The sequence below is a fragment of the Solanum verrucosum genome, unplaced genomic scaffold (genome assembly GCF_900185275.1).
Source record: "Solanum verrucosum unplaced genomic scaffold, falcon-dt-bn FXZP01000306.1, whole genome shotgun sequence".
NCBI classification, from domain to species: Eukaryota; Viridiplantae; Streptophyta; class Magnoliopsida; order Solanales; family Solanaceae; genus Solanum; species Solanum verrucosum.
In genome coordinates this window covers 215,199-228,319 of record NW_026020398.1, presented here as the reverse complement: position 1 = coordinate 228,319, position 13,121 = coordinate 215,199, and the positions used below count along the sequence as shown (strand labels likewise).

The 13,121-nt window shown below is 33.5% G+C and overlaps 1 protein-coding gene across 1 annotated transcript; it reads left to right on the top strand.

The window, feature by feature from the left end:
- Positions 1-10,472: 10,472 nt before the first annotated feature.
- On the top strand, positions 10,473-11,336 carry LOC125839641 (AT-hook motif nuclear-localized protein 20-like). Its single transcript, XM_049518636.1, has one exon. It carries the CDS (start codon positions 10,473-10,475, stop codon positions 11,331-11,333), a length of 861 nt encoding a protein of 286 aa, XP_049374593.1. The 3' UTR covers positions 11,334-11,336.
- Positions 11,337-13,121: the final 1,785 nt, after the last annotated feature.

Genomic DNA, 13,121 nt, shown 5'->3' with positions numbered 1-13,121 from the left:
CTACTTAAGTTTGCAGCGTATAAACGAGCATTTGTCTTGTAATCAACCCCACCGATTATGACAAGCCTATCAGAGTCGAATTCCTGTGCTATTTCAACAGATTGCTCAACTTGGGTGAGGAAATCCAATAGTAATGTTGAGAAATGTGGTTTTGGAGGTGATCTTGGAAGCCGATGTTGAAAAGTTTGTACACAAAGATAGACTAAATGATTTACCATACTATCAAAAGGAAAGGCACCACAATCAAGATATTGTTCAGGTTAAAAGTGAATATAGCACGATGCATCACTTGATTTATAAACTAGATCAAACATAGCACACAAGAGTTTAACAACTCTATTGACCGGAATAATTGGTGACTGCTTGGAGTAACAGTTAGCTAATTCTTGAGGAACCTTTGTTTTCTCCTCTATAACATTCTCTCCTGATTTGGACAATAAGAAACCATGGAAATTTCTTCCATCCCCAGTATATATACAACTGCAAGAATTTCTCAAACTTGATATAGCGAACTCATCATGATCCAAGTCACTAGAGGCAACACAAAATTTCAAATTGAACATAGTAAGTAAACTAGAGCAAGGATCAAATGGAAACTCTAAGCCAAATTGATTAGGTGGAAAAAGATTCAAAATCTGGAGAATCACATCATGGTCAAGTCTATTGGTTATACCTCTAGTTATAAGGTTGGGATATGTAACGACCTGATTCCATCGTTAGAGAAAAGCCAATGGAGAAAGAATTGGGGTCAAAAAATGATGTGAAACAAGAAGATAAAAATAAAATAGAAATAAAAAAAACTAGATAAAAGAGATAGACACAATTAAATTTAAGCAACTAAGAGATGTAATGGTGAAACTAACCAAAAACACCACTTAATTGAGAAATAAAAACACCTAATCTATTAGAATCATCAAGAAAGTAATAATCTTACTTGCAAATTGTAGGACAAAATGTTGAAGTTCAACAAAGGGCATCCAAATTCTCACAAGAGGCATAACATGTCCAAAACTATTTATGAAACCCTAATATCTACTATCTATACTAAAAACTAAAATAGTGAAGAAAGACTCATTTCCCTTCATTTTAATTACAAGGTAATTAAAATGGTAAAGCACTTAATATATTAAATATCTTCAAGTCTTCCATGTTGGTGCCTTCTAAATCTTCATCCATAAAGCTTGCAATGCTTGAAGATCCTTAGCTTGACTCCTTGTGAAAGGCCTCCTTGAAGTAGTGTCACTTTGATCTACATCAGAAAACTTTTGGTAGTAACTTGGAATTTCCTAACCTAGTCCAGATTTGGACGAAATCGGAGTCAGTAAAGTCTAGGGAATCTGGTAACAACTGGGTGATTTAATTATGATTTTCATTATATGAATAGATAGCTAAGACGTTAAGGAACCCGTAGGACTTTACAGAATTGAATCTGAGCGAGTAGAACTCCCGAAAATAATTTTAGCGTGAACAAGTAGTTTTTAAATGTCAAGGGTTGAAGGTGTGTTGTGAAATGAGGCTTGGAATTCAAATTCCTACATTCTGTCTCTGTGCATGCCGCCGTAGCGGGATGGGTCCCGCCATAGCGGGACAGACGCGACTTAAAGTCGAAAATAAACCCCAAAATTGTTTTATTCTGCACTTTTCGACTTTGTGAGCTAAGGAATGACCCCAGGGGTTTTCTTGACAGTTTTCCACCATTCTTGAAGCTAAAGGTAAGGTTTTCATTCCCCGAATCCATTTTTCGATCCATAGAACTTGATTTCTTAGGTGATTATTGTCGGGGAAGGGTTTTTGGAATTATTTAGATGGTGGGAAAATCCCTAATTTGGGTAATGGGATCTTGGGTTGGCCTAGGGTTGATAATGTTGATTATAATTCGGGTAATTAGGCCTCGTTTATTGATCCTTGAGTTAATTGTATGCTTTTAGACCACAAACAAGCGGGAAGAATTCGGACAGGGAAGATTCAAGTACCTTAGGGAACTCAAACTTGGATTTGAGGTAGGTGATGTTGTGATTTTATGTTGGTGTGATATATGTTTATAATTGCTCATTATAATGCATGTATGTATGTGAATGTTGCATTATTGATCACCCTAATCGTAAATGAGGATAATTGAATAATTATATGCCATGAATCACCGTTTGTTGTATGATTGTGAGAATATACATTGTGATTGTGGTTTGTTGAATGGATCATGTGTTATGTTTCGACACACTAACTTGGATCGGTTGCCACGTTCTGGCATAAATATGGGATCACTTGCCACGTTCCAGCATAAATATGGGATCGGTTGCTACGTTTCGACATAAACATTAGATCGGGTACCACAAATCGGTACACTAATATTTTGGGTTTGGGTTTCATGAGAGGACCATTGAATTGAGTTTCGTGAGAGGACCATTTAATTGTGTTGTGTATTTTCTTGTGATGATTACGTTCATATCTAATGGTGATTGAGATTAAAAGACTGTTTGTTGTTCTAAAATGATAACCAATGTGTATTATTGAGAACGTGGAATGCTACATTGATCCTGAAAAAATGACTAATATTGTATATGTTCGGTATATGCCTGTTTTATAATGTTGTGGTTACTTGCATGTGTTTCACTTATTCGGATAGCCGCGTGATCCTACCAGTACACTGTGGTTGTGTACTGATACTGCACTTGTTTGTTCTTTGTTGAGTACAGGGTATCTTCAAGTGGCTATTGATATGCCTCAACTAAGTGACTATTGATCGTGACTGGATTTAAGGGTGAGCCAGTTCTTTCAGGTTGTCATGGATCTTTCTTGTTTAAGTCCATTCTTTTCGGACTCACACTATTTATTTAAAGTGTTTGTTTAGTTTCGGGGTTGTTCCCCTTGTTCTTAGACTTGTTGTTAGTAGAGTTTTGGTACAATAACTTTCAGGTTCTATATAGGGGTTGTTCTTCCACAATTAGTTTGGTTAGTTGTTTGTTAAAACCTTGGAGTTTATGGGAACTCCATTTTTATAGTCATTTAAACCTGTTTTCGTATTTTTAAATACGTAGTATTTGGTTAAGTTGTGTAGTTGGGTTGTAGTAGTGGTTCTCCCACCGGAGGGTTAGTGTGGGTGTCAATCATGACAGTCTGAATCGTGACAGAATAACTGCAAGTTGAAGGAATTGAAGACATATTCTTCCAGCATTGAGCAAGCTCGAGTCCATGTTGATGGTAAATTTTTCCATCTTTGATGGTAACAATTTCTTCTTCATCATTCTTGTTTTCACTTTTAACATCATTTTCACAATCAGTTGCCTCAGCAGTAGGAGAGACAAAATATGCCAGATCATTAGGAAAAAATATGTTAGTAGTATCTTTTATTGTCAACTTACACACTTTGTGTGTATTCTCAACTTCATGCTGACTAAGCTTGCAGGATATATCAACGAAATTTGCGTCTTTGGATCTTTCAGACAAGTCATCAAACACCTTGGGCACATGGGTTTTCTTGTTGCCTTCATGTTGCTCGTTACTACTTTGAGACAAAGGTGGATTGGTTACATCACTCCATTGCGGAGAAACATATGCAATACTTGTGTCACGACCCGGGAGCACCCCCTAGTCGTAACCGGCGTACTCGACCTCGAAGAGGTCTAATACAAGCCTCTTAGCAATTCATTCATCGCATAGACACTAAAACCATAAGGAATTAAAAACTTTCTTTACCAAGAACACATTTCATAAAAAAAGAAACAATAGCAAGCGGAAGACTTTCCACATGATGTCTCAAAACCATCTAATACTTTAGAGTACAAAATTCGGGACTAATCCCATACACAACTTAAACAATACTAAAAAGACATAAAAGAACATATGGGGTATTGTCCTCGAATATATGAGGACTCACAAAGTCTTCATCTTCAACACTTAGAAACCTATCAAATAGCCATGACATGTCATCATCTCTAAGTCCCTACACTTTAGTCCAAAAAGGGAAAGAAAGGGGTTAGCACAATTAAGTACTAAGTATGGAGACCATGCAAAAACATGCCAAAAAGGACATTTTCAAGGAAGTAAATGCTTTCATATCATTTGATAAAACCTTTCCTTTATAAGTATAAGAGACATAATACAAGTCAACATTAACATATAAGACCATAGCCAACCATACATATACTCAACATATGTTCATATACAACCCATGCTTAACTTTAAAAGAACATATGTCATTTCATTACCATAGAACCTCTACCTAATATAATCTTAAGACACACTTGAGTGAGACAAGAAGTGACCGCCCATACAACCTCTTCAAGCACACTTAAGTGTTCCCCAAGATTACCTTAGATAAGGACATTTCCTTCACAACCTAACATCAATAGACCAACATTCTTTAAGAAACCATTTTGGAGACATTCATGTATTTAGAGGACTTTCATACATTAGCCATTAAGGCTTAGGGAACTCACTTTAGCATCTTCAAAGCCTACTCGTGCCATGTGTAGATAGCATCCCATACTACTACCTACACGTTGTAGAACCTATCCAATAACTAGAGTGCACATCCTACGTGATGGGAATAGGCATTAACCGACATAGACCATGCGAGCTAGACATGGAATCCGGTGTCATAAAACCCTACACCGTGGAAGGTGTTCTACTTGCCAAGGGTAGAACTAGGACACATCCTATGTAGGCACATGGTTTAGGGGATATCCAAAGATGTTCATTGTACTCTTGCCTAATACTCGGGAGAGCTACCATCTTAACCATATCCACTCGGTGCTTAGCCTTAGTTCCCATGGAGTAATTTCATTCACATGTATGTGCTAGAGAGGGCACCATCATTAGGTCTACCGACCCATAGCACATCTACCAAGAAGGGCACCACAAGGATCTACCGATCAAGGTTCATTAAGAATAGCTCATTAAATCCTCCTGAAAGGGTGCCTTAGGCCTGCCGATTTTTCATTAAGGGTGCCTTAAGCCTACCGGTCCAAGGTTCATCATTTCACACATGAGAAGGGCTACCACCATTATGTCTACCGATTTCATGGTTTTACATTTACTTAGGAAAGCTAGACTTATGAAAGGGCACCATTTCTTAGTTTTGCCGATTCAAGTCTTAGCCTAGAATTCCTCTTTTAGCATTTATAGAAAGGGCACCATTTCTTAGTTCTGCCCACTTCACACATTTATGCATTCAAGACTTTAAGTAACAAGGAGGGACACTTTAGTCTACCAACCAAGTCACAACATTTTCATTTAAGGATACTTCATAATCCAACATCATTTCATATATACATCATGAGAAGTCATACTTTAACTCACAATGCTATCCACTTTACATAGGATCATCACAAGATCACATAAAACTCATTCACACCATACCTTCACATATAGCTCCACATAAAACTCATTCACATCATACCTTCACATATAGCTTCACATAAAACTCATTCACATCATACCTTCACATATAACTTCACATAAAACTCATTCACACCATACCTTCACATATAGCTTCACATAAAACTTTACATATAGCTTCATATAGGACTTTACATATAGCCTCATATGTGTATAATAATACAACAATATAATAACATTTATATAATGCCCTTCATGACCTCAATTCACAATAATACAACAAATAACCACCTCCACCAAAGGTGGATCAAACCAACCAATAACAATTATATTAATACTAAGAGATCAAACCATCTTACCACCCTTTTCAAAGGCCATAAGCCACAATACTCAATTCCATGCCAATTATACAATATTTATCAAGTTTGATCAACTTACCCTCTTTCCATGACTATCTTCATCATCCTCATATTCCAACAATTAACAATACAATAACAATGATAATAACAACATTCAACTATACAAGCTAAGCTAAGCATAAGCCAATAATCAACATGAAGACCAATTCACAATTTTGCCCATTCAAGGCTAACATCCCACATCCTTCAATTCACTAACAATTCTTAACAATTCCACATAGATAAATACATATATGAACAGTCCGCAACAATCTACACAATAATCGTCCATCAATTACACAAAATCAATACACCCACTTTAGGCCAAATTTAGAGAATTTGAGAAGACATGGGTTCATGGGGATTTCTTTCTAAAAACCATTAATAATCATTAATAACCATATAAATCATCATTTAAAACCTTTTTATGCAAGAACCCATCCTAGAATCGAAATAGGTTTTTGTGTGTATTTGAAAAACCTTGAAAACCTTTTGATTGGGTTCCTTGAAAGAAAGAATAATCAAGGATAAGGATCCCCATACCTCTAAGTTGAAAACCCACGAAAATTGAAGAAGAAGCACTCGAAATCTTCAATCCTAGCTCCAACTCCTCTTCTTCCTTGAGTTAGAGAGAAATATATGAAAGGAGATGAGTTTCTTTTTTTAATTTAAGAGGAGTGACTTAAATGAAAGGAATTAAGTCATAAAAAGGTCTTATAGTTGCTAGGAAAAGAATAAAATAACATAGGGTCAATTTTGGAAAAGGACTAAGGACCCATAAAGTCTTAACTTAAAAATTCTGTCCCTTCCCGTCTTATTCGCCCTTTTTTTTCCAGCCTGACAGTGCTTCAATATTTCGGGCATAACTTTTTACTCCAAGGTCGGAATTGGGCAAACTCGGTGGCGTTGGAAAGAGGACTCAAAGACCTTTAATTGGATAGGTAAAGGTCCACCTAATTCATTTTGAGCTAAAGGATATGACCATTTAAAGTTGACCCTTATAACTCACTAGTTCAAATGACTAGTTTCCGGACGTCACGGTCATTTCTCATCATTTCATCAAGTTCTCAACTCCAAACTCACATGTGAGGCTCTAGTTTCACTAGTTCGTTTTTAGGGTCGTTACATTATCCCCTCAAGTACATCAAAGTCATCATATCCCGACGAGACATCCTCAAAACTACAGTCAATCACAAAAGATACCTGCAGACTATTGGCTGAGTGACATCTTTGTGATTCTATATGCCGTTTTTGAAATCGAATTATTACCTTCGCTGTAAAGTGTTTCCAATTTGCCAATTGGTTGTTCCAGAAAAACCATCGATACTATTCCAAAGCTTCCCCATCGAGATACAATGAGGCGAGACATAACTTATACTTTTCTGCAATTTCATAGAATTCAAAGTAGTGTTCAGCCTGGGAAATCCATGCCTTTGGATTATCACTATTGAATAGTCCAAATTTTATTGAAGCATACTTATGACGAAACATCGATAATGCCGGAGCTAGATCTCTTTTCTCATTCATCGAAACATTGTTTTGGCACCTATCAGTTGCAACTTTTCCGACCAACTTCTGTAACATTGAACGAATTTCAGCGAGATTCTTCGACCACGAATCTTCAGTTGTTCGAGATAGTTAGTCCTCTATTGAAGACCTCTGGATGAAAGCACCAATGAAACAAACCCGATTTCCTATACAAACATTGATATATATTGTTATCGCTAAATACAAGTTACTACAAGCATATATGCACTAAAAAATAATAGTACGTTAACTAAGGAGAGATTAGCATAGAAGAAGGTAACTTGAAAGGGATGAGATACTAGAACAGAGAAAGGGGATGAAAGATAATTGAAGGCCAAAGCTTCGACATAATTTGCCTAACCGTTCTTTCTAATCTCTAGACCTTTTTAACAATAGCTAATTGGGCCTGGATCCCATATAAAACTCTCCAACATTTTACTCGACCGAATAATATCAACTGAATCAGTCTCATCTACCACGTCTAGCCCATATAGCCTTATAGAGTTATCTTGGTTCACAACACAGACAACACAATTGGTGCATATAACAGGAGGAGAATCTTTTCATTAATATATATGTTGCGCAGACTCTTTAAAATTCGTGTTATATCTGTATCAACATAATATATAAGTGTAGATACGAGATTTATATCAAATATGATCAACTTATTTTAGGTACTTGATTTTTGTAAAGATTTTTTTTTTTAATTCAGTAACTATAGCTAACCAAAATATGTACTCCGTACTTTAATTATATGTCGCAATATACATTTATTAACAGTGTATTTTAACACCTCACAATCGCTCTCGTATGTGCAATGTATATACTTCAATATTAAGTATTTTGTAAATATTTTTATACGTAATAAATATCTTCCAACTAATTTTTATTTAGGCCACATGAACATTGGCATTAATTTCACAATTGTGCTGGCAATTTTGAAGGCTAGTACACGTGTGGATAATTAATGTCACATTGGAAAAACTTAACCAAAGTCAAGTCAAGATTAATACCTTTTGTGCTCTTCGTTAACAAATTTATATTTCTTGCGATGATATATGTAGAGAAGAATAAGATATTTATCGAAATCTGATAAAGGAAAATAAATTGAATATCGAATCAACTTGATTTCTTTTGTTGATATTTTTAACGTTTATGACAATCTGTTAGAATTATCAAACTTTAATGATCAATTTATTGTGATAGTTAGAATTTGTAACAAAACAACTTGACAAAACCTTAATTGTTGTTTAACTAGATATGTAAACACTTATATTATGGCTAATATACACACTAAAGATTTGATTTGAACATAGAAGCAAATACCACCTGGAAGGTCCCAAATTAATGGAACACTACTTAGATTGAAAATCTAACAACTTAAAGAAAACAACAAGGTTTATTTTATGTAGATTTTTCTCTCGTGCTACTTTAATTAATTTGTCCAATAAATATATAAAAAAATATTATCCATTATGGCAAAGTCCACCAATTAAATTTCACAACTCTAGTACATATATATGTTTTTATAATGGTACCATTTTATATTATGTTGATGTGAGCATTTTGCCTTCTTTTCTTTTTTTACTATATTCAACCATTTATTATTTTATACTACCTACCAAAACAAATTATACTATTGTTCAATTAATAATTAAAAAAAATACATTATTATTAATAACGTCAATGATTACATATCCATAATTGAATAGGCTAAAGACAAAGTCGTTAACTCAACCGTACACAGTTGGCATTAGAAAACAATTAAGAGTAATTATTCATAAAAGAATAAGTGAAATTAGTTAATACTTAAATAAGGCAGGCTACTTATTATAATAGATTAAACACACAAATACTGTAAATATTTTTATATTATCAGTAAATATAGGTTAAAATTTTTAAACTTACATACAAAATTATGTGAACTTTTAATTTGTTGTAGATTTTAGGTCATCTTAACGATATCAGTAGATAACTATCTCTGTAAAAATGAGTTTATAATGAAAATAATATAAATTATTCGTTAGCATGCCAGACATGATTTGCGATATTAAGTTTCTTTAAACTATTAGCATATATATATAAGATGAAGTTTAATTATTAAATAAAAAGAAACATAAATATTTTGATTGAGTAGTGAAAAAAAAATGTTCAATGCATATTCTCAGTATTTCTTTGAGAATCTATTTCCGAATTTTTCATTGAGCTAGTTTGTTTGAAATAGGTAGAAGAAATATTTTTTATAGCATAAATTTCTCATTTATTCACGTGAAAACGCCTATATTTTTAATAGTATGTATTGATGCTTTTACCAAATCATGTTAATCTATGATTAAATGAATTAATAAAATAAGTAACATATGAAAACTATAAACGGGTGATATATATATATTAAATACATTTTACACATCTATTAATTTAGCATAAACTCGATCATGGCGCGACTAACATAAATCTTCACGAAATAATACTAATATATACTTTATTCTCAATAAATCCATTCATGAAATTTCACGATATATTATTACGATAAATTAATACGATTCAATGCAGATAAGTTTTTACCGAGCGTGAATACGGTGGGGTCAAGAGATAGCGACGTGCTTCCCACAATGCCACCTACCCACGCGCATGCGACCCCACAATTTTGGACTCAATGGAAAGAGACTTCAAGAAACCCTAATTTTTATATACAAATATATATACATTTATTTTTTATTTTTTTTGAAAAAAACACCACTACTTGATGAGAAACTTCTATAAAGAAAAAAATCCATCAACTATCTAAAATCATTTCTTACTTACTCCCTTCTCATAATTCTCTCCTTTAGACTTTTTGTAATGGTATTTTTTTTCTTCTAAAACCAAAAAAAATAAATAAAGATATATAATATACTATGTAATATAAACTTTGTTAGTATTAGTTTTTTCAATCTCTATGTGTGCTTTATTCTCTCTTTTTTTTTGTTCTCCCTTTGGGTTTGATTCTGTCCAGAGTTTCTGTTTTTCTTTAATTTGCATTTGTTCCTTAATTTAGATCTTCACTTTTGTTCTTTTTTTTAAAAAATAAAAAATAAAAATAAATTTTGCTAATTCTAGCTTTCCATATATAACCCTAATTTTATCAGTAGAGATTCTTGAAGATAGGTTCAACTCATTTAGGTTAAAAAATAAGCAATATTTTTGAGTTTGAGGTAATATTTTGCAATTATGGCAAATTGGTGGGGTGGTCAGGTGGGCATATCCGGGCTTGAGTCAGGATCTTGCCCACCTATGCTTCTAACGAAGCAGGTTTCGAGTGGGAGTAGTGGTGAAAATCAAGAAGATAATGATAGAGAAAATGGTGATCATGAGCCTAAAGAAGGTGCGGTTGAGGTTGGTAATAGAAGACCTAGAGGTCGTCCACCAGGATCCAAGAACAAGCCCAAACCACCAATTTTTGTGACCCGGGATAGCCCTAATGCCCTCCGGAGCCACGTCATGGAGGTGGCAGGAGGGACAGATGTCGCAGATTGTATTGCACAATTTGCGAGGAGGCGCCAACGTGGCGTTTGTGTACTTAGTGGGAATGGCTCGGTTGCAAATGTAACCCTAAGACAACCAGCATCTCCAGGTGCTATTGTTCTACAAGGAAGATTCGAGATTTTATCGTTGACCGGAGCATTTTTACCCGGTCCAGCCCCTCCTGGCTCGACCGGGTTAACTGTCTATTTGGCCGGTGGCCAAGGACAAGTGGTTGGTGGTAGTATTGTTGGGCCGTTAATTGCTGCGGGCCCAGTAATGATTATAGCTGCCACTTTTTCTAATGCAACCTATGAAAGGTTGCCACTAGTAGAAGAAGAGGAAGAGGTTGGAGGCGATCGCCCCAGCCAATCACAAGTACCGGCTGAAAATTCGCCTCCAACCTTAGGTTCAAGTGATGGAAGGCCACAACAACAACATCAACAACAACATGAATTGCCTGATCCATCATCATTACCTATTTATAATTTTACACCAAATTTATTACCAAATGGTGGACAATTGAATCATGATGCATATGCTTGGGCAAATCCTAGACCACCTTATTGAGATTTTTCAAAAAAAAAAGAAGGTGAAATTTGATGAATAAAAGAAGGGTATATTAGGAACAAGAGATCATATGTACTAAGGTAATTAAGTTTCTATCAATGTTTGATTTTATACATAGAGTTTATAATGTTTGTGTTTTGTAGGAAAATGTTTTTTGGAAGAAGTATATATAGTTATAGGATGGAGAAAAACTATATTACTTTTTCCAAGTATATAAACATTTTCTCTTGTAACTTCCATTATGGTTGAAATAAAATATGGTTTATTTCCTTTTTCTCCAATAATTTACTCTATCTTTTAGTTAGTGTTAAAAAAGAACAAGTGCTTGTTTAATTACCATTGAAGATTTATAGGAGTATGTGTCTTCTTTTTCTTGTTTGTGCTTCAAATTTTGTGACTAGAAACAATGAATGTTCATGTTTGTGTTTTTTAATATTAAATATTCAATATTCCCTTCTTGCACTTTAATTTCTTTTATCTTTATCATTATAGTTGTCCAAGCACTAAAGAAAGACCAATCCATGTGCCTCTATACTTATAATTAATGGGTTTTTATTAGTTTGTTTAATTAATTAGTTGATGTTGTGGATAAGTACTAAACTTTCCTTATTTTCATTCTAATTTAGTGAAAATTATAAACTAGAACTAAAGAAATCCATGGTGGTATGTGAACAAAATCTAGGAGTGTTGAGTTCAACTAATAATTTAATCCTTTTTTATTGTTACTATTAATATGCACTTGATCAAAATTGCTACATCATAACAATTAATTTATATTATATTATACCTATGGATAAGACTCAAATATTATCTTGGAAATGCTCCTGCTATGCATGCAGGTTTTTTAAAAAAAAATTATAATAAATGTTTAGTAGTTTATTGGTTACTGTTTGGAGGGGAGTGTTTTAAAACAGAAAATAAGCAAAGATTGCTTCCTTACTCAAAATAAAAAATTAGTGACGGCTCAGAATTTGAATTTTAAGATTCTTGTAAAAATCTTAAGATGTTATACAATAATAAATCAAATATTTATACTCTATTCGTGCAATTTATGTCATATATATATATACCTTTTGATTTTGCGAATCAATGATTTTTTCCTTAAACACAATCTTTTCATATGCGTTTTAAATAGTTTCAATTATTAATTATTATAACTTAACCTTTTATATAGTTTTTTAGATATGTAAATTTCATTTCAAAATACTTACAAATTTTATATCCAATTTCACAGTCAAAATTATATTTTGCAAAATTGACTTTTAAAATTTAAATTGTATGGCATAAAAATATATAACAAGAATAATATTTAATGTAAAGCTTCTTATGGAAGAGACACATTTCCTGGCTGCTTCTGTATACATGTTTTTTGGGTAAATTCATGCACTTACATTCAATGATATGATATAGCTAATCAAAAATAGTTCAATTATTACTTATGTGTTATATATATATATATATATATTCATTATATTCCTTTCCCAACAAATTAAATAATACTAAATGACAGAGTTGACAATTTGTTCTTTGAATCCCACTTGCAAGGAACCCTATAACTGGAATCACTGACTGACTGTCCACTTAATTAATAAAAAGGAGTCAAATGCAATGCTGATGACAAATTGTTATAACCAGACTAGATTTACATGTGTTTTTATGTATTGTGTGTATTCACTGGGCTGACGTTTAGACATAAAAAATATGAAATGTGTATTAAAAATGATATTTAAAAACTAGAGTCGTATTTAGACATGAATAGAAATATGGAATTATTTTTTTGAACTTTTT

What these genes read in the sequence shown, in the direction of transcription:
- LOC125839641 (XM_049518636.1), top strand. Translation starts at nt 10,473, where the DNA reads ATGGCAAATTGGTGGGGTGGTCAGGTGGGCATATCCGGGCTTGAGTCA.